Raw genomic sequence first — 20,863 nt, forward strand, 5'->3', positions numbered from 1 at the left:
AAGGTTGACAGAAAATAAAGTTTCTTTAAAAAATTCTTTAATAAAATAAAATAACTAATTAATATTGTAGCAGGCCTAATGGAAAAAGTGGACCATATGCAAGAAGGTAGAGGTCATATAAGCAGAGAGAGGGCAAATCTAAGAATGAATAAAAAAAAGAAATGCAAGATATCAAAAACACCATAAAATAATTGAAGAATGTCTGCTATGGGCTCATCGGTAGACGTGACATGACCAAGGAAAGAATGAGTGAGCTTGAAGATAGATCAATAGAAATAACTGAAAGAATCTAAGGGTTAAAAGAGACATTAAAAACTGTCTAGTGTCGTGGATGGAACTAGAGGGTATCATGCTTAGCGAAATAAGTCAATCGGAGAAAGACAACTATCATATGATCTCCCTGATATGAGGGAGAGGAGATGCAACATGGTGGGTTAAGGGGGTAGGAGAAGAGTAAATGAAACAAGATGGGATTGGGAGGGAGACAAACCATAAGTGACTCTTAATCTCACAAAACAAACTGAGGGTTAATGGGGGGAGGGGGGTTGGGAGGGTGGGACTATGGACATTGGGGAGGGTATGTGCTATGATGAGTGCTGTGAAGTGTGTAAACCTGGCGATTCACAGACCTGTACCCCTGGGGATAAAAATATATTATATGTTTATAAAAAATAAAATTAAAAAAAAAACTGTCTAGTGTATTTACTCACTTTTCTTTCTGAAAAATTGGATTAAAAATACATTCTCTTTTCTGATGGGATGTCAATGATGTCAACAATCATTTAACTCTTGCCACCAAGACTTTTGCAAATAGAAGCATATAATTTAACAGAACTAGCTTAGGTGAAACAACTTTAGGCATTTAAATACCACTTGCCTCTAAAACGCAGTGCAATATACAAATTATAGGCAGTTATGGTTTAATTAAGAGAATTAAAACAGGATCCTACATTTTTTCCACTATTGTACAGCATCCTGACCACATTTCTTTAACATATTTGCGTTGTCATTCTTTGACTAAATGCCCTACATTCTTTATGCTATAGCTTTTACACTTGTCTACTGCTACTTTGATCTTTTCTAGGATTAAGTATCGGTTGTCAAACACTGAAATTAAAAGCTCTTATTAATGGCCTTGTCTCTTTGGATTTTAGTATTTAACATCCCTTTGGTCAGTGTTCAATTTCAGTTCGGCTGTTGCTGTTTGCACATTTTCATAACTTGTTTCCAGAGATTCATTATGTTGAAACATTGAAGGTCAAGTTGCTGCTAAATGGATTTTTTAATATATATTGTAATGTCACAAGAAGAATAGTGTAACAGTTTGAGATTATTAGCTTTACCTACTTTCATTGACTGAAATTGGAATTTGAGCTCATATTTACATATTTCACATGCTCGTATTTCATTTCTCATATGTGTAAAATTCTGTGCTGGTGTTGAGGTGGCTAAGAAGAGACTGCCTGTCTTCAAGGCATGATTAGGCTATAACTGTATATTAGAATTACTTTGGAAGCTTTTAAAAAATTCTGTCATTTAGGCCTGTTTGATGTGGGGCCTCTTTGCATTGGGGTTTAAGTACCAATATTTTCAAGAGTTCCCCCAAATATTTTAGTGTGTAATCAAGTTTAAAATTATTGAACAATATAGTAAGAGAAATATCATGCAGATAGATTTGAAAGTGATAGATAAGAAAGTTGCATGCACACACATTCACACACTTGTGAGATTTCAGAGGACAAGGAGTTCATTTCTAATGGAGAAATCAGCAATAAGTGTTTCTGAGCATAAAGGACTGTAAAGATTTTGGAGAGTACTACTTAAGTAGAGATTCATGTCTGGCAGGAGGGCACTATGACTGAAAGAAGGCAAAGAAATGTACTTGACAATGACCTTTTTGGATGATGTAGAAAAAAGGTGGTTTCAGAAGAGAATACTACAATGAATTGTTGAGACAGAGATCTCAAACTGAGGAGGCATTAAAAATTTCAGGGTGAATTTCAGATTGCTATCATTATAAGTTATTTCTTAAATGGATTTTTTTTTTGGTATTATTTAACTGTGCAGAAACATAAATCCATGATCCTGTTACCTAGCTCAAGAATTAAACATTATCAATGCATTTAAAATCTGGGTGCTTCCTTCCCTGATAATAACCCTTCACAGAGGTAATTATCATCCTGAATTTGGTGTTTATGATTGTCATGCCTTTCTTAACACTTTAGAACACAAATGCTTATGTTCCTAAACAAAATATATTTTCCAGTTAAAAAATACATTATAAAGTATGGAAGACAATAAATATGGCATAATGAAAAAGGTGTTTCAGGATATTGGGCCCAGTAGCAATATAGAGGAATCATGAAGGGAGGACTGGTTTCTGGGAGTGTAGCTATTGTTTCATGGAATTAGTGATTCGGTCCCTGTGGACCATTCCCTCATTGCGAGAGCACTCTCCTCCCTAGCCTTCTCCTATACCTCCTTTTTGACTTTTTTTCTACCTCTCCCTTCTTTTTCGGTCTCTTCCATGGCCTCCATTTTTTGTCTACTTCCTTTAGCTCTTACTTTGTTGGGTAGACTTTCAGGTCCATAGTACCAAAATTCTGATGACTTCCAAGTTTGTTTGGTCAACATGTATGCCTCCTCAGCTCCAGGCCTGGATTGCTAATTGCCTGTGGTTATCGAGCTCCACAGCCGTTTCCATCATGTCCAAAATCAATCTTAGTGACATCTTACTCTCCTCTTGCTTTATTCATCCCCTTTTTAATGCATTTCCTTTCCCTTTACTTTCATCCCTGCAAATGATCCACAAGATTTGTCTTCTTACTCAAGCTAGAAAACTGGGAGCCTTTCCCACACTACTCCCTAAACATCAGTTGTGCCTACTAATTAATGCCACATCTTGCTAGGTGAAACTTCTTAATCATGCTTGTATTGTCTCCCTCCCCAATTCTCTCCACTGCCCTAATCTCAGGGTCTTTTGTCACTTTTCTACTCTGTTATGTATGGGTCTGTAAACTTATCTCCCCAGCCCTCATTTTGTCCAAGTCCTACTATCTATCTCTCATTTGCTCTCAGCGTGATTTTCTTAAACACAAATCTGCTTACATTCCACTCCAGGTGAGAAAAACAAAACCAAAACAAAACAAAAGAACAACTCCTCTAGCTTCTACAGAGGCTTCCCATTTTGTTCTTTTGAGCCCTAATTAAGGTTCTACAAAGTTGACTCAAAGACAACCAGTAGTACCAAGTTAGGGCAGATGAATCTTTTGGGGGAGACATAGAAGAGTGGGGTTCAAAAGCAAATGTCCTTTTACTCCTCCTATCCCCCTATTCTGCTGCTAAGTAATTCATTCACCAAATATTTATATTTGATCAATTTCACTTGTAAAATTTTGCAAGTTTAAGGTGTACACTGTACTACTTTGACATACTTATATATTGTAATTTGATTGTCATTTAAGCAGTATTTATCCATTATATCATTATGTACAGAATTATTGACTAATTCACTATACTGTCTATTAGATTTCTATGGCTTATTTACTACTCACTACAACACTGTACCCTTAAATACCATCAATTTTACCCCCCCACACACAACTCTCTTCCTGGTAACCAATATTTTATTCTTCTACTGTGTATGTATATCACATCTTCTTTTATCCATTCTTCTGTTAATGGCCATCTGAGTTGTTTCCATAGCTTGGTTACCATTCACCAAATATTTATTGACACCTACCATGTGCCAGATATTCTTTTCTGTGCTATTTGTATTAACTCTTTTAACTTTTGCAACAACTGATGGATGCAGGTAATAGTATTATCCCCATTTTGCAGATAAGAAAACAGTGAGTATCAAATTACCCAAGATATAGTTTGGTGCAACCCAGAATGAGGACTTGAACATAGGAAACTTGACTCTAGAATTTTGTCATCCAAAGTGAGATTCTTGGACCACCAGAATCGTATCACTGGTATTATTCTTAGAAATGCAGATCCTGTACCCCCATTCTAGTCTTACTCATAGGAATTTGACTTCTTATAAGGTTCCCAGGTGATGTGCAGGTTCATTTGTGATTGAAAAGCACTGTTTTTGAGGCTGGGTTTTTAACCCTTACATTGCCCCTATGTATCAAAAGTTCACTCCTGCCTTCTTCTTCAAATACATCAGTTAGTTCTTTTCAGGGGCCTCACAAAAACAAAAATAACAATCCCAAAACCTTGCCTTTTTCACTGAAGGGTTGAGAGCAAGATGAATGTTATGTATGTAGGCTCCGAAGATGAGCCCCCTGGAGCTGAGCCAAGCCTCCTCCTTTAATGTCCTCTTCTTCATGTGTCCTCAATCTGACATCAGATACTCTCAACAAAGTTAAGATGGGAAATTAAGAAGCTGGAACTTTTCTGGCCAGGGGAAATATGAGCCCATACTATTATTAGTTATTATTCCAATCAGTTCTTGGTGTAGGTGAATTTTGTAGCTCCTGAAGAGGATCTGAATAACTGATGTTCAAAATAACCTCTGGTCACTTCATGGTTGTCCGCAGTTGGTATGAATTCAGTACCATGTGCTTAACCAAGCAGGATGAAGAGGTAAAAGCAGCTACAACTTGGAATCCAAGTAGCAAGGAAAGCTTAGGATTAGATGGTCTTATAACCTTAATTGACAACACAACCTTAACAGTTCATCAAAGTGACACAGATCTTCTAAGTTAATGTGGCAGGAAGGGTAAGCTTCAGAATAAACTGTGTATCACTCAGTCTTCCAAAACTCACTAATGGAGGCTTCTTGGCCAGTCTCACCCTTGGCTCCTTATCTACCTGGAAACTGTTTTCAGCATGTTGTTGGATCTCTCACAAAACACTCAAAACCCCATCGAGCCGTAATAATAAATGGATGGTTTGCTAAGGTTGTGCAGAGAGAGGGAGAATGTGTCATGTTACACAACATCCTGCAGAAACTTTTTTTTTTAAAGATTTTATTTATCTGACAGAGAGAGACACAGTGAGAGAGGGAACACAAGCAGGGGGAGTGAGAGAGGGAGAAGCAGGCTCCGCGCGGAGCAGAAGGCCCAATGCAGCACTCCATCCCAGGACCCTGGGATCATGAGCCCAGCTGAAGGCCCATGCTTAACACAAGAGCCACACTGGTGCCCCCACCGTGCAGAAACTTAAGCAAAATCTTCATTAGACATAAGGCTCTTTATGTTTTTCTTTCTCAAAGGCTTCCTTCCCAATCTAATTAGGTTTTCCCCCCTTTTCTTTCATTCCTCCTTCTTCTTTCACACAGTATCTAGTAAGCTTCTGTTTTTTTGCTCACATCAACTGCAATCCCAAGTTTAAATAACTCAAGCAAAACATAAACTGGAGCATTCAATAAAGTAATGCATTTCCTACCTGACCTCACTAGCCACTGCATCCACCCTTGTTCTCGGGACCCTTTCAAACAAAAGCAAGTTTCCTCCCAGGTGGGGGTAGAGGTGTCTAAAATAACAATAGACACCTTCTCCATATGGCTACACTCTCTTCTCTCACAGCACTTCTTCATGTTTTTTATAGAACTAAGAATAAAAGCCTTTATCCTGTTGGCAAAGGGCTGGGTGGACATGCCATCTTCAATGTTCAAAAGACAAGGTGTCTGCTCTTTGAATGTATGTATTTATGTGGCAAGCATTTGAAACAGACCTTTGTTTCCCTACAGCGACTCTGGGCATCTCACACTCAATCAGAGAGGCCTCACTTACGTATAACTTTATACATTGGCTTTCCACATGATATTTCCTAGGAAAAGGAGCTCCAATTCTAGAAGTAATTCTTAAAGTATTGAAAACAAGTAATAGACAACGTAGTGTCTTAGAAGCTCAACCTTCTTTGCATGGTGAAGGACTCTGCATTACCTGGCCTCTACCAGCCTTCCCAGCCTTCTCCCACCATGCTTCATGCTGTCAATCAGCACTCTTGGGGTTCCAAGAAGTACCAGATGCATCAAGTTTCTATGCCTTTGCTTTTGCTGTTCTGTCCATTCACCCAGGAGTGCTTACCTCCATTTGGAGTACAATTTGTGTCAGTGCTGTTATGAAGACCTTATTATCTTCTTCTGTTTTGGCTTCTGTAACAAAGTCATGGACTGGGTGGCCTAAACAACAGAGGTTTATTTAATATTCTTCTCAAGGCTGGAAGCTCAAGATCAGAGTGACAGCTCGATCAAGTTCTGAGGAGAGCCTTCTTCTGGGTTCAAACTGCTGACTTCTCAGTGTATCCTATGATTGAAAGAGGGTGACAGAGCTCTCTGAGCTCTCTTATACAAGAGTGTATAAGAGCACTAATCCTGGGCGCCTGGGTGGCTCAGTGGATTAAGCCTCTGCCTCTGGCTCAGGTCATGATCTCAGGGTCCTGGAATCGAGCCCTGCATAGGGCTCTTTGCTCAGTGGGGAGCCTTCTTCCCTCTCTCTCTTTGCCTGCCTCTCTGCCTACTTGCGATCATTCTCTCTGTCAAATAAGTAAAATCTAAAAAAAAAAAAAAAAAAGCACTAATCCATGCATGAGGTGTAATTCCTTCATGAGGGTTCTGCCCTCACAACCTAATCACTTCCCAAAGGTCCCTACTTCCTAAGAGGAGGAGGATTAGGATATTAACATAAGAATTTTGTTGAGGGACACCAGTCCACTACATTGGTTTTCCCCATTTGAAGGGATCACACCTGCTTTATTGCCCAGAACGTACTCATTTCATTGCACCTATCCTCACTTTGTGTTTACCTGTGTTTTGTCTCTAGTAGAAAATAAGCTTTTTGAGGGCAAGGACTGTTGTCATTATTTGTTCTTGAATTTCAACCACTGCCTGGCTGATGTAAATATCCTTTGACTCTTTGGATGAATATTCATTTGAATGTTTATTTCCAAACTTAAATAACAGCAGGCTTTGATGAAAGAAAAGTAGCCTAGGTGTATAGTCTGCATTAAGGAAGGCATAATTCTGCTTGAGAAAAGTTGGTATGTCATGGGCTCTTTTTTCCCCACTCCTGTATTCTATCTTTAAAGTGTCCTCGGTAAGTATAGAACCTTAATAGTTTAGTCAGAACTAGCACCAATAGTGTATTACAGGATAAATGTATGATTTTCAACTACTTCATAAAGATTGAGATAGCTCTCTAAAGTCTTGGAAAACAAACAAACAAATGAATCCCAATCTGAAAAAATTTTCCTGAAAGTCTCCACTCTGTTGACAGATAGACTCGTTCTTAATTAGGAATAATTCCATCTATCTCCAGCTATAGTATCGACTTATTAAAAAAAAAAACTTAACTTCCCCACTATCAGAGTGCTTATAAAATTGGCCTATATATGTATAACCATAATTAGCTGGTAGCTGTCTTCTAGAAGTGTCATTCATATTCTAATATAGTATCAAAAAGGGCAATATTTCCCCTGTATTACAAAAATCAATTAGAACTTTAAAAATATGGTTAAGATGCCAGGAAAAACTGATAAGCAACAAGAAAAACTTCTAAAGTAATTCCCATCCTAAAGAATTGGACATACATTTGTGTTTGAACACATATCACTAAAAAGAAATGCCTCCTAGCACAAGAATATTGTGAAAAATTATCACTATCTTTTATCTCACTTTTAAAAGTGAGAATAGCCTAAATTAAGGTGATAAATTAATGCAGAACAGTGACTTATACCCTGGAATTAGCATAGACCTGAATTAAAACTTTGAGATTGTTAGAATTCTTTTTCAATTGTGGTGAAATGGGAAAAATCTATTTCTAGGCCTGTGATTTATTCATATTCGTTGTATGACTCACATTTATGATTAAATTTGAGGAACTGGCTGGTTAATCATCAAGGTACAAAAAGAAGGAAAAAAAAATCTGTTGATCACCTTAAGAATAAAATTAGTAAAAAAAAAAACAAAATTAGATTATGATGTGGAAAATGAGCAACTACCAATATGCTATTTTTTTCCAGAACATGAAAGGAAGCGATTTAACTTTATAAATCCAAAAATGTTGCTTGTGTCACACAATATAGGCAGAATATACTTGCTCAAATGTCAACTTTATGTTCAGGAAGAACCAAAATATCAAAAAATAAAAATAAGATATCTGAAAAATCTTTATACCTCCAGGGAGAAGACAACAATTCCCAACCATGTACATTTTACTTGCATTCCCCAACCACCTAGCTTAAGAAGGAGAAAGTATACTAAGTTTTTATTTAGCTGAGTTCAGGACTAAGAATATGTAAAATTCCCTGAATTTTTAGTTATCACTCTACATTTAGTTTATATATTTTATTTTTGGCTTTGAGAACATCCCCAAGTGCAACTTCTTGTCATTGTTTTCTTTTTATCAGTTGTCCCCAAAGAGAATATCAATATTGAAACTCAGAAACCAATTTCAATTTGTTTTAGTGCACGTCTAGTATCAGAGAGGTTTTCTTTTTAATATTTAAACACATCAATAAATATTTAAACAGCAAAGTACTTGTGCTGGGTAAATTCTAACTAAAGTAAGATGGAAGCTATTTTACTGTTCCAATGTTACTAACCATAAATTGGGGATTCTCAACTTTTGAGTATGTGTGTGTGTGTGTGTGTGTGTGTGTGTGTGTGTGTGTTTGTGTGATTTTTGCAGTTCTATTCAATGTAAAATATTTTCCATATTAACTTTGGTCCAAGTTGAGCAAACAATATAACTAGCTGGAAAATTAAAGTGACTTTTCTTAAAACTTTTGTTTAGCTCTATGTTCTTGAACAGAACACAAATTTCAAAAGGAAAGTAAAATCCTTTTCATGTCCAAATTTGTAGTCATTCTTATTTAGTCTGCTTGTATTTTTCTTTTGCTTATTTTTAATAAATTAATATTTCACCATCAAGCATATAACTTAGAGTCTTTAGAGAATAAAAATTTGCAAACAAAATCCTTTGCAATTCTGTAAACTGCTCAGATAAATATCAAAAGTAATAAGAAGGCTAAAATTTTATGAAGGATAGTTATTATCTAGGTCTTTAGGACCAAAGTCCCAGTGTACCAGCCAGTCCTGTAAGAATTCCTTATTTTAAACGACTCATAAAACAAATTACAAACTTAGATTGGTAGGTAACAATAAAAAGAATGTGGATTAGATGGGTTTTAATGAAATCAGTGTGATTCTAGTATAGAAATGCCCCCATTGAATGTTGGAAGAGCCTAGTGCCCACTGAAGATTTTTGCCAGCATCTTTGGTCTATTGAAATGCTTTGAAAGTATGTGTGTTGGTTTTTTTTTTTTTTTCTCATTATCTATTTCACCCATCCCCCACCCACATCCCCTCTGGCAACCACCAGACCTAATCACATGGGCCCTGTTCTAGAGGGTTAGAGCCTCTCTCTTTCCTTCCGGTCTTGAAGAAGAAAACCCTCAGCACAGCTAAAGTTTCATGGAAACAGATTCTGCTAACAGCCGTGGGAGCTTGGTTGAGGACGTCAAACCCAGTGGAGACCCCAGCCCTGGTCATTCCTTGCTTGCAGCTGTGTGAGACCCTGAGCAGAGGGTCCAAGGAAGCTGGCCTAGACTCCTCACTCACAGGAAATGTGAGATAATACAATGAGTTATTTTAAGCCTCTGAGTTTGTGGTAATTTATGATGCAGGGTAGGAAATTAATGTGCAAGCCTCTGGAATAGCATAGGAACTATGAAAGCTTTGTATCATTATATTTTTATATGTCTATATTTTCATACACTTCTTGAGAGCTGCACTCCTTTTTGGTTCTCTTTGTGTTTTAGTTCACTTAGACACAAGCATTCCTTGAATATTCTTTGAATGAAATAATTAGTGGATGAATTCCTTCATGTAGTATCCTGGTTCTTTTTATGTCCAACCCTGCTAGGAAACTGCTCTTTACTTCTACTTTTATTCCTTCCTCTGACTGTTCCAACAGCGGAATGAGTTGTATCCATTAACCAGCTATGTTTTGGTTATAATTAGCAAGCATCGGAATTGCAAAGTCTAGTGAAAGTGTACCCCCTTGGGTTTAGGGCTCCATTTGAGCTACTCAAATTAATGTATCTTTCTGCATATTCAACCATAAAGACATCCTTCCTTTGGGATGCCATCACCTGTCATTTATCAATTGTTAGGAAATTCTTAAAATGTGTTTCTCATAGAAATTTTCCAATTAGAAGTACTATAAAATGCAATTACATTATACATTGTTACTTAGGAAAAACTGGGCCAGTCAGGGCTCCTTGTTATAAGTGACAGAAATCAATTCTGCCGTTAAGAAAAAAGTGTGTTGGAAACCTACTTGGCAGCTGACGGAATAAAATGTAGCAGAGAGAATTCAGCTTGGAAAATACATGAGAACAAAGGTGTGAGGAAGGTTAGAACTCCGGTTAAAGAGATGACATTCAAGCAAGTGCAGTGTGTTGCTATGTCCTTAGATTGATATGAGACACCACTCATGAACACCTCATGAATGGGGCTTTACCCCACTCCCATTAGAAAGGGTTCTAAACATTTTATTTATTTATTTGAGAGAAGAGAGAGACAGTGAGAGAGAGCATGAGCGAGGAGAAGGTCAGAGGGAGAAGCAGACTCCCTGTGGAGCTGGGAGCCTGATACGGGACTCGATCCCGGGACTCCAGGATCATGACCTGAGCTGAAGGCAGTCGCTTAACCAACTGAGCCACCCAGGCGCCCTAGAAAGGGTTCTAAATTATCTCTTTTTTTGTCTCACTACCTAGAGATTCAGTGAGCTTGGGGGACCATCTGATTGGCAGAGTTCATTCTGTGGCTTTGAGAGAGCAAGTGTCTGGCATTTTTGGTTTCTGTGGCAGTATGGAGAACCCTACCTCTCATCAAGACACAATAGTCATTTGCCAAACATGGGGTTCAGAGAGTGGGCTGCCTTTATCCCAAAACATAACCTGATATATGCAATACAAAGTGTTGGCATTTTCAAGAAGTAGGCTTAGTTTGATTGTATTGTTGATAAAAATGTGAAGCAGATATGAGTTGCAAGAAAGGCTTGAAATAAAGCCAGAGAATTTTATTTTACTTTACTTTATTTACTTAAGTAGGCTTCACACCCAACATGGAGACCAACGTGGGACTTGAACTCACGACTCTGAGATCAAGATGTGACCCGAGATCAAGAGTTGCATGCTTAACCAACTGAGTGCCCCCCCAACCCCGTGCCCCTAAACTCAGAGAATTTTAAAACATAACAGTAAGATTATTTACTCAATATATACTCAACTCTATGGCCACTTTTTGCAGTAGTTACATAAAGAAAGGGATAACCAAAATGGTTTGGGAGACTTCCTGTCTTCCCAGAAGTTGTAATTCATATACACAGTTGTGGATGATTCCATTTAATTGAAACAATGGTTCTGTAATGTTCGATAAGTATGATTGCCATTCTTGAGGGTATCCCCACCCTCTGTCCATGTCCCTTACTCAGCAGCCTGTTGTAGAGTCTCTGTCAACAAGATTTTCTGCTCATCACATGCAAGTAATTGGATCAAAAAACAAAATACAACAGATTTTCAATGATCTTTTACTTCAAGTTTCTGTGAGGGAAAGGTTAGATTTTTAGTAGCTAGGCCCTTAGGATCCTGCTGTCAATTACTTCTACTTCATTCTTTTTCACAACATCTATATCAAATGTCACCCAGGTAAAACCATTTCTCCTTCGTCTGACTTCCAGTAATTTGTAAATAAATTTGCTTATTAACATCTAGTATTGTTATCTATATTCCTGATTTTCTCATCAGATTGTGAACTGTGTTAGAGTAAAGACAATTTAGCAAGAGTTAGTTTAATCCTATTCCTAGTTTCCACATTACTTTATATACTGTGACTCTGTGTTTGTAGCTTAGCTGACTCCCCATCAGGCTACACGCTTTTTGGGGGTAGAGATTGTTTTCTTTTTGTCTTTGTCCATGGTACTGAAATTCTAAAGAGCCAATAGGGTGGGATCATTCATTTGTCTTAAGGGTACTTGTCATAAACAATATGTGTATACTAAACTCCTATTTATTTGGCAAAATTATCATACTTTTGAAAGTCCAGTGAAACTTTTGTGTGTATGTATGTGTGTTTCTGTTTTTTAAAAGTTAATCCTAACATGTCATGTGAAAGACAGCATTACATCACCTACTCTTTGAAGATGGAAAAAAAAATAAATTTGAGGATTGAGAACAAGCCCTTAGTAAAAGAGAGCATATCATCTTCACCTGTTATTGCTCTCCTGACAAAGATCTGCATAAGTGAGTGCTAAATGAGTACCCACAATGTGCCTTTTTAAATTCATTTTGAATAGTGTTGGCAAATGAGGCAATGTTGCAAAATATATTACCCTGAGCTAAGACCCTGGGACAGGAATTAAAAGGCCTGATGACTTAATTTTTTAATTCAATAAATATTTGCTGACATATTATGCTAGGTAGGAGTTTTAACACAACCGTATACTTGCTGTGTACTGTTGGTAAGTCACCTAACCACGCTGAGACTAAGTTTTCACGTTCATAAAATGAATATAGTGTGGGTCCTGCAGTGTCTCATTGCATAATTAGTGAGAGACATACTGTATATTCAAGTGCCTTATATGTGATAGAATATTTAAATGCAAACTTATATTTGTTGTATTTGTTATAACACATAAATAGTATAGTAACATATTATATTAATGCAATGAAATCATATTTATTAAATAGTACTATGGTGGGGCTCCTGGGTGGCTCAGTGGGTTAAAGCCTCTGCCTTCGGCTCAGGTCATGATCCCAGGGTCTGGGATTGAGCCCCACATTGGACTCTGCTCAGCAGGGAGTCTGCTTCCTCCTCTCTCTCTGCCTGCTTCTCTGCCTACTTGTGATCTCTGTCTGTCAAATAAACAAATAAAATCTTAAATAAATAAATAAATAGCACTATGGTTATCTCCTAAAACCAATTCCCAAGTACCATCATTTCTTTACTACCAAAATATTATAATAACTTATAACAATATGCATTTGAATTGTCTTTTACCATCTTCAGGCCACTTTCAAATAATTCATTTCTGATCCTTTCAACAACAGATCCTTCATTTTTTCATCCACACATTTCTAAGGCTCTACTTTCCTCCATGGTAATTTCTAAACCAAGAAATAAACTAGTTTTTGAATGGTACTTGGTAAGGAAGAAATTTGGATCCAATTTACTTCTATCTCAATTTCTTGAAGGGCCACAAAAGTGATGCATGATACCTGAGAGGCATAAAGAGCTGTCAGATGAGTTTTATTGCTAGTTCTTGCAAAATGACCGATGATGATGGAAATCTAAAGCACCGAGTCTCAACATTTTTGAACCTAGGACTGTTTAACACACTTAAAAATTATTGAGGACCTCAATGACATTTTATGTCTGTAAGTTATATCTATCACTCTTTATGGTATGAGAAGCTAAAACTGATAATTTTCAAATATATTATTTATTATTTCATGTAAAACCAAGAAGCCCATTACATTCTAATGTAAATATTACTTTTATGACAATACCAAATTTTTCAAAATAAAAAAGATTGTGAGAAGAATGAGACTGCTTTCCTTTTCTTCAAATCTCTAATGTCTGGTTTAACAGAGGACAATGTAATTCTCTAATCTGCTTTATTCTGTCACCATATATTGTTTGGTTTGAAGTATAAAAGGAAAATCTGTATACACACACACACACACACACAAATATATAGTTGGAAAAGGGAGAATCTTGCCGGACCCTGGAAGAGTTTTGAGTACCTCCAGGAATCTATCAACTACACTTAGAAAGTGCTGGTCCACGGTGTAAGGGGTTTAAATGCAGAAGAAGCTTTGAAGTCAGGCAGACCTCCTACCTGGGTTCACACCAGTTTAATATTTTTGGTTGTGTGTCCTTGGGCAATTTACTTAATAAGCCACAGCTTCTTCCTCTGTGAAAAGAGTGTAATAATTCCAGTTTCATGGGGGTTGTTATAAAGAATAGGTTGTTTGAAGTGTCAAGTGCTTAGCATGGGTCTTGGCACATAGTAAGTATGCAAAGAGTAGTAGTTGACTCTAGTGTATCACAGACTGTTTCCTGTATTCCCCTCAGAAGAGAAGACCTAGAACAGCCATTTCACCTCCCCCAACAATATGGTCAGTCTTGGAACAAAGATTCTGAATTTGAAACCAATAGAATCTAATTTTAAAATATGCTACCTTGTTTTTATCTATACAGCATTTATTCCCAGTCAGTATTCTTATATAATTATGGATATTTATAATATGATAATCCAAATTGAAAGCTATGGTATATTTGAACAGTACCATTTAACTAACTGTAACATTAAAAAAAAACCACATGTTGTTCTTGATGAAACACACACCAAACTAGTATGTTGAGACAACAGATTATTGTTTACAAATCTCATTTTATAAAATGATATCAGATATACTAAATATACTAAAAACATTTCCTGAAAGCCTTAAAAGGGTAAAAGGAGATTTTAAAATTTTGTTTTCATTTTTGTTTATAAATTCTTTTCAATTATACTCATTGAGAACCCATTCAGGATGTCATTATGCAGGACCCATTTCTGCTTAATATTTAAGGTTTTCCCTTTGTTCTGTTTCTACTTGCCAATAACATTGCTCATCCAAAAATAAATTTTGATTTGCCATATCTCTAGTATGTATTTTTTAAAAACTAAAGGCATTTACATCTGACTTTTGTGTCTTTTCTACTATCCAAGAAAGTACACAAATAATCACCAATGGTCTGAAACTCACGGTAAAGTAGCTGCCTAGGAATAATTAAGCAAGTTCTTTTGTACATGATTTGATATGAAGTTATTACAGGAATGTCAGTGACACAGTCTCTTACACTGTAAGATTTTGTAAATCGACCTCACTTAACTCTGCTTCATGTCTTGTTTTTCTAGACTAAGAATATTCAACCCTGGTTAACTAATTCTTTTTGGTGCTCACCAAATGGTTTAACTTCTCAATGTACAGATCACAAGGAAAACCTAATAACAATAACAATAACAATAATAATAATAATAGTAATTTAATAATAATAAAAGCAAGATCTTGCTTACTTTTACTATGTACTCACTTTGTGTCTTATGGTTATATGTACTTAATCATTTAATCATCAAAATAGCCCTATATTTTTTCTCATTTTGTAGTTGGCAGAACTGACCCAGAGAACATATGTCAGTAAAGGTCATGTCAGAAAAACAGAAAACTCCTTCAATATTTAAATCAAGGTCTATTTAATCTAAAGAATTGGTTATATAGGGAATGAAAGAACTAAGAAGCCAAATAGACAGGGAGTTAAACCAGTTTGGCAAGAGCAAGAAATCATTATGACTCTTAATTTAGAAGAGGGATGAAAGAAGACAAGAGTTCCAGAGCTCAGAGACCTGCCTCACCAGGAGGACCTTGAACCAGGGTAGGCCAGTTTGGTGAGAGCCGGATCCACCCAAGATCAAGGAGAAGCCACCCAAGATCAAGGAGAAGCCACCCAAGGGGAGAAGGAGAAGGTGAAATAGCCTGGCTTCTCTTTTTCTCTCACCTTCCAGCACCTACCTATGCTAACTCCATTCTGAAGCCAGTTGACCTGAGAGCCTGGGCCATGCAAGGATAGTCCTTTCAGTGATTCAGAGCAAAGCAATGAAGTATAAGAAATGTACTGAAAACAAATAGGCAAGGATTGCGCAGAAGGTTTAAACAATTTGCCCAGGATTACAGAGCTATCTGTCTCTGGGTTGTTCTTTGGGATTTGTATATATGTAGCAGTCATGTGCTCTGAGTCATGTACTCTATTCCCTGTGGGATAGAGAGGTCTTAGGAAGTGATGTTAATCACTCTGACTACATACTTTTCTCTGTCCATATACATGGACAGAGGGCTGACTCTCAGTTGATAAAGTATTTTTTTTTCTCCATACAGACCTTACTTTCAAATTACATCTTGCAAAGAAATAGTTCACATTAGATTGGATTCCTTTTTCAATTCACAGAACTTTCGCCACAGAACTACTCCAACTAGGAGAGTGAATATTGACTGAAAATGTGGAGGTACTATTCTTTAATGTTTTAATGCATCTCTTACTAACCTAAGGGGTCAGAAGAGGGGCAGGAAAAGGGTATTTGATAGTACATAGGTATGAAGTGTAGGATTAAGTGAAGTAGATTGAGTATGACTGTTATGGGCCTAATTGTGTTCTTCAAAATTCATATGTTGAAGTCCCAATCCCTAGTACCTTAGAATATAACTGTATTTGGAGATAAGTTCTTTAAGAGGTGGTTAAGGTGAGGCTGTTAGAAGGGGGCCCTAATTCAATATGATCTTAAAAGAAGAAGAACATACACCAGGTAAGTGTGCACAGAGGATCAATACTATATAGAGGCAGCAAGAGGGTGGCATCTGCAAGCCCAGGAGACAGGGTGCAGGGGAAATGAGCCCTTCTGGCACCTCCATCTCTGGCTTCCAGCCTCCTCAACTGTGAGAGAATACGTTTCTCTTATTTAAGCCACCTGGTCTGTGGTATTTTGTTATGGCTGCCCTAGAAAATGAATACACTGACCAAAGAAGCAACATCTGGAGACTCTCAGTGTATGAGGTACCACTGGGCAGCTGGAGGTGCCAATATTGATATGCTTTGTCAGATAAACAATATGGCTGCCAGAAGCACAGAACTGTCCAGTTGGAATGAGAAGTTAGAGTTAACCATTACAAAAGCATAAACAAACTAGTTTTCTCTCCTTCATGATTGTCCATTTAATTCAATAGTATTTTATTGTACATGTATTAGGCAGATGGTACTCTTACAGGTTCTAATAAGAACCTGTAAGAGTTCTTACCAGTGAATGGTACCATTGTGACATCATCGAAACCTCCTCTTTCTACGATTGTTTATGGTTCCCTTATTGGTGGAAATAAAATTATCCTAGAATGCCAATACACCCAAAGAAGGAAAATAATTCCGAAGCTCCTCAAGAGGAGAGTTGGAAGCTATTCTTTTGTTATGGAAATTGCTCAAATCTACACTATGATTGAATGTTTCTTTCTTGCTCATGGCTTACAAATGTGTTTTGGCAACATATTAGACTTTTGGTGTTCAGAAATAGATATTCAAACTCCTTCTAAATGGAGAGAAATAGTCAAGATAGAATAAGAGTTTCCTTGGTTTACACAAGGTATCATACGGAATATTGTTAGAAACATCATTTTGATGCCACATAGAAAAACGGATTTGGTGTTAAAAACTAAATTTTTAATATAATTTTATTTTTATAACAATTTTATTTATTTATTTCAGAGAGAGAGAGAGAGAGAGAGAGAGAGAGAGAACACAAGCAGCAGGAGGGGCAGAGTGAGAAGCAGACTCCCCTATGTTCAGGGAGCCCAATTTGGGCCTCGATTTAAGTACCCTGGGATCATGACCAAACCCGAAGGCAGATGCTTAACCAACTGAGTCACGCAGGGGCCCCTAAATTTTTTATTTTAATGAAATCTGTCACTTTAAGTGCTTACCTGCATGTCAAAAATCCAGAGTAATACAACTTAGGAATTATTAAATAATATCCTATGGTTATATACTTCTAACAGCCATACATATTAAGGCTGAGTCATGAACAGAAAAACTGACATTGGGACATACTGTTAAAATGAATTAGGATATCTGACTATGTGTCATATGTGCAAATTTATCTCAAATTTTCAAATTTCCATCCTCTATTCATTCTAATTGTACATTTTCTAAAAAAGAATACCTATTAGGACACTTGACATTTTCTTCACATGGAAAATAATTAAGACTTTAAAATTTTCTGGGAAACCATCAGAAGTAAACTGGAAATAAATGATCAAAGCTGGCAAGTGTGACTACCCTATAAAGAGATTTATTTAATGATTATCTAGTAACCATCGGTAAAATAATATTTTTGAGGAACTAACAATTTAAATCAGAGGAACACTGATTGCCAAATTCTTGAAACTAAACCTTACTGTACGGAAATATCTTTTTTTAAATCATAGTATTGGATTCTTAGGTTACATTTAACTTTCTTATATTCAAATGTCATGAACTGGATAGAGTTCTTTTTTTTTTTTTTTTTAATCCACAATACAGAGAAACAGAAGATGTTATGATGGAAAGAAATTTGGTCTATAAATGAGGTAAAACCGGCTCTAGTTTGCTTTCTTTGGCAAGTAGCCTTCTTTGGGTGTCAGTGTTCTCATAACAAAACTGTGCCTTTTATCAGGACTGTAGCATTATTCCTAAAATTCTGTAGTGCCAGTCACTTCACAACTTTTCAAATTCCTCTGGTAGAATGTAGGATATCAATAAAATAAAATTTGTAATAAGTCAAAATCAAATGAGCAAATACATACTAAGACTCAAGGGAAAAGATCTCAAAAGGTGGTTGAATATATCTGAGGTGCAAAGACTTGTAAAGTGCACAGATTTGTTACAAAGCCTTAAGAATCACCATGATCCATGATTATTATATAAAACCAGATAATATTTCAATGATCACTTACTAAGGTTGCTTTTCTTGCCATCAGATTCAAAATTATACCTGATTTGCAAACGTGTGTACTGCATTTGTGACAATATGCATTAATTATTCTGCCTCCCACTGCCACACCTTCACCTCCTATGCCCAGATTAGCTGGTGAAGCTCAAGATTTTTTTGAGGGTAGGGATCGCTTTCTCGATGTTAAGTTTTTCTTATAATTCCATATACGGTCAAGTATTCCATGCCGGAAGGTTAATGGCTAATTATTTGGCAACTGGTACATTAGAATTACGTACCATCTGGGCAGTGATACTTTTGTTGTCTGTTGTATTCACCATATTTCATTTTTATCAAATCTTCGGGAAATAAACCTTATTTCTCCAGAGCCTCGCAGCGACAGGCACATGTTTGCATGAATGAAGTAGACGGAGAATGTCAATATTCATTTATGTAATGATTAGTTAAGGAGAAAAGTACATTCCAGCATAAGGACTTCTGACAGCCCTTTGCTTAAATCCTACTTGACTTTTCCCTTCGAACAAGTTAACTCCTTGTGAAATTCCTAGAAAGGCGAGGGGAGAGGACCGGAGACATAGAAAGGAGCCGGGGTTCGGGACCCAGGACGGTTTTGGGACGTCACCAGACTCAAGGGGAAAGGTTATGTCTTGGAGGAGTTCGGAAAGCTGGCGATCGGCAAGTCCTGGGCACAGAGAGAACGCTGCCCTTCGGCCTCAGCTTGGAGCTTCGTAGAACCAAGGGCAGGCTACGCGCAACCTGCCGCAGGGGCGGCTCCTAGGCAAGGCTCGCGGGGCGCGCCCTCGCCCCACCCCGGGAACGCCGGGCCCGCGCAGGGCGGGGCGGGGCCGGGGATTGGGGGAGGGGCTCCAAAGCGGCCCGGCCCCGCCCCGCCCCGCCGCCCCGCGGGTCACAATGTAGGGTTAGGGCAGCCGGCGGGCGGGGCTCAGCGGGGGAGGAGCTGCGGGGCGGGGGAGGTGACGGCGGTTGGGGGAGGGGAGGGGAGGAGGAGTCCGGGAGGGAGGAGAAGAGCGCCATTCCGGCCCGCCGCTCCCTCCGTTCCCTTTCCCTTCCCCGCAGTGGCCCTCGAGCAGCCAGCGAAGGAGCGCGCGCGCGTGACGCGGCCCGGCTTGCTCGCGCCCTCCCGCGCCCCAGCGTCCGCCGCCCGCTCATGGCCCCGGCCGCGGCTGACAAGCCGCTCTGAGGCGGGCCGCGTGAAGTCGTGGGGCCGCCGCCGTGGCCCTCGCTGTCCGCGCCTCGCCGCCAGCCAGCGGTGCCCGCGCACGCCGGCCGCCATCGCCTTCGCGCCTGGCTGGCGGGGGCGCTGTACTCCCAGGCGGTCCGCGCCGCTCCCTGGAGCTTGGCGGAGCGCGGCTGCCAGGGCCGGCGGAGGCGCGAGGAGCCGCACACCGCCGCCTGTGTCGCCGCCGGCGCCGCGGGGGCCATGACCGTGGAGCAGAACGTGCTGCAGCAGAGCGCGGCGCAGAAGGTGAGGCGAGCCCGGGAACCGGCGCGGCCGGGCCCCGCTCCTCCTTCCGACGTGCTGTTCTGACCCTCCTCGGCCGGGTGCTCCCGGGCCTTTCCCCCACCGACACTCGGGCCTCGGCTGCCCCGGGCTTGCTCCCCCGCCGTCCGCCGCCCCTGCGCGCCGCCTTTGGGGGCGTCGCGCCCACTGCGAGGCTGCGTGTGGGGAGTGGGGTCTAGTTAGTGGGTTTCAGTCCACTTCCTTCTTGTCCACTTCCGATTGTTTACCTGTAGCAGAAGGTGCGGGCTCTGTATTGGGAGCGACCCTCGCATTCCTACACTCCTCTATGGGGCTTCGGAATTAAACTTTATTCACTTCCTCCCCCACCCCAAACCCCCCTTTTTTAAAGAGTAGCCAGTTGTCATCCTTTCTGCTCACAATTTGTGTTTCGAAGATGGGAGCATGGCAGGCCTGCTATTTTGCAAGAGGGGGTCTCCATGAGAATCCTGCCTGGTGGGGCAGGTTCATTTACCAGGTGGACTCTGTGTAGAAGTAGAGAATTTGGTTTGTTCTTTTCCCTTTTTCGGTTTCCTTTTCCTTCTCTCTGAGTATAGAAACTGATCCTAAGAAAGAAAACCTTTCTGGCCATGTTTATTCCAGGAATCTTTTGTCCCCTAAGTTTGACCTTATTCACATTCTTCACCCTTTACTCTTGCCTCAGTCACGTATTCAAATGGTCACTCAGTTAAGTAAAAGAAAAAAATAATAATCATAATAATAAGTAAAATCTATGTGAAGCTTCAGGTCTTTTATATTGAATCGTGAGAGATGTTTTTTTTATTTGAGATTTTGTTTTCAGAATCTCAAG

General features: G+C 39.0%; 1 protein-coding gene across 2 annotated transcripts in view; it reads left to right on the forward strand.

Moving 5' to 3' along the window:
• Positions 1 to 19,756: 19,756 nt before the first annotated feature.
• The window catches only part of LOC111148491 (ubiquitin specific peptidase 25), a 134,071-nt gene continuing 132,964 nt past the window's right edge, over positions 19,757 to 20,863 (forward strand). Inside the window, exon 1 of one of the 2 annotated variants that reach the window (XM_022505076.1) lies at positions 19,757 to 20,019. In XM_022505076.1, coding sequence (XP_022360784.1) covers positions 19,975 to 20,019 — 45 coding nt within the window. In that variant the 5' untranslated portion in view covers positions 19,757 to 19,974. The remainder of the gene's footprint in view (positions 20,020 to 20,863) is intronic. The other variant, XM_022505086.1, reaches the window with a different exon arrangement.

The sequence above is a fragment of the Enhydra lutris genome, unplaced genomic scaffold (genome assembly GCF_002288905.1).
Source record: "Enhydra lutris kenyoni isolate GAN:26980312 unplaced genomic scaffold, ASM228890v2 scaffoldscaffold2, whole genome shotgun sequence".
NCBI classification, from domain to species: Eukaryota; Metazoa; Chordata; class Mammalia; order Carnivora; family Mustelidae; genus Enhydra; species Enhydra lutris.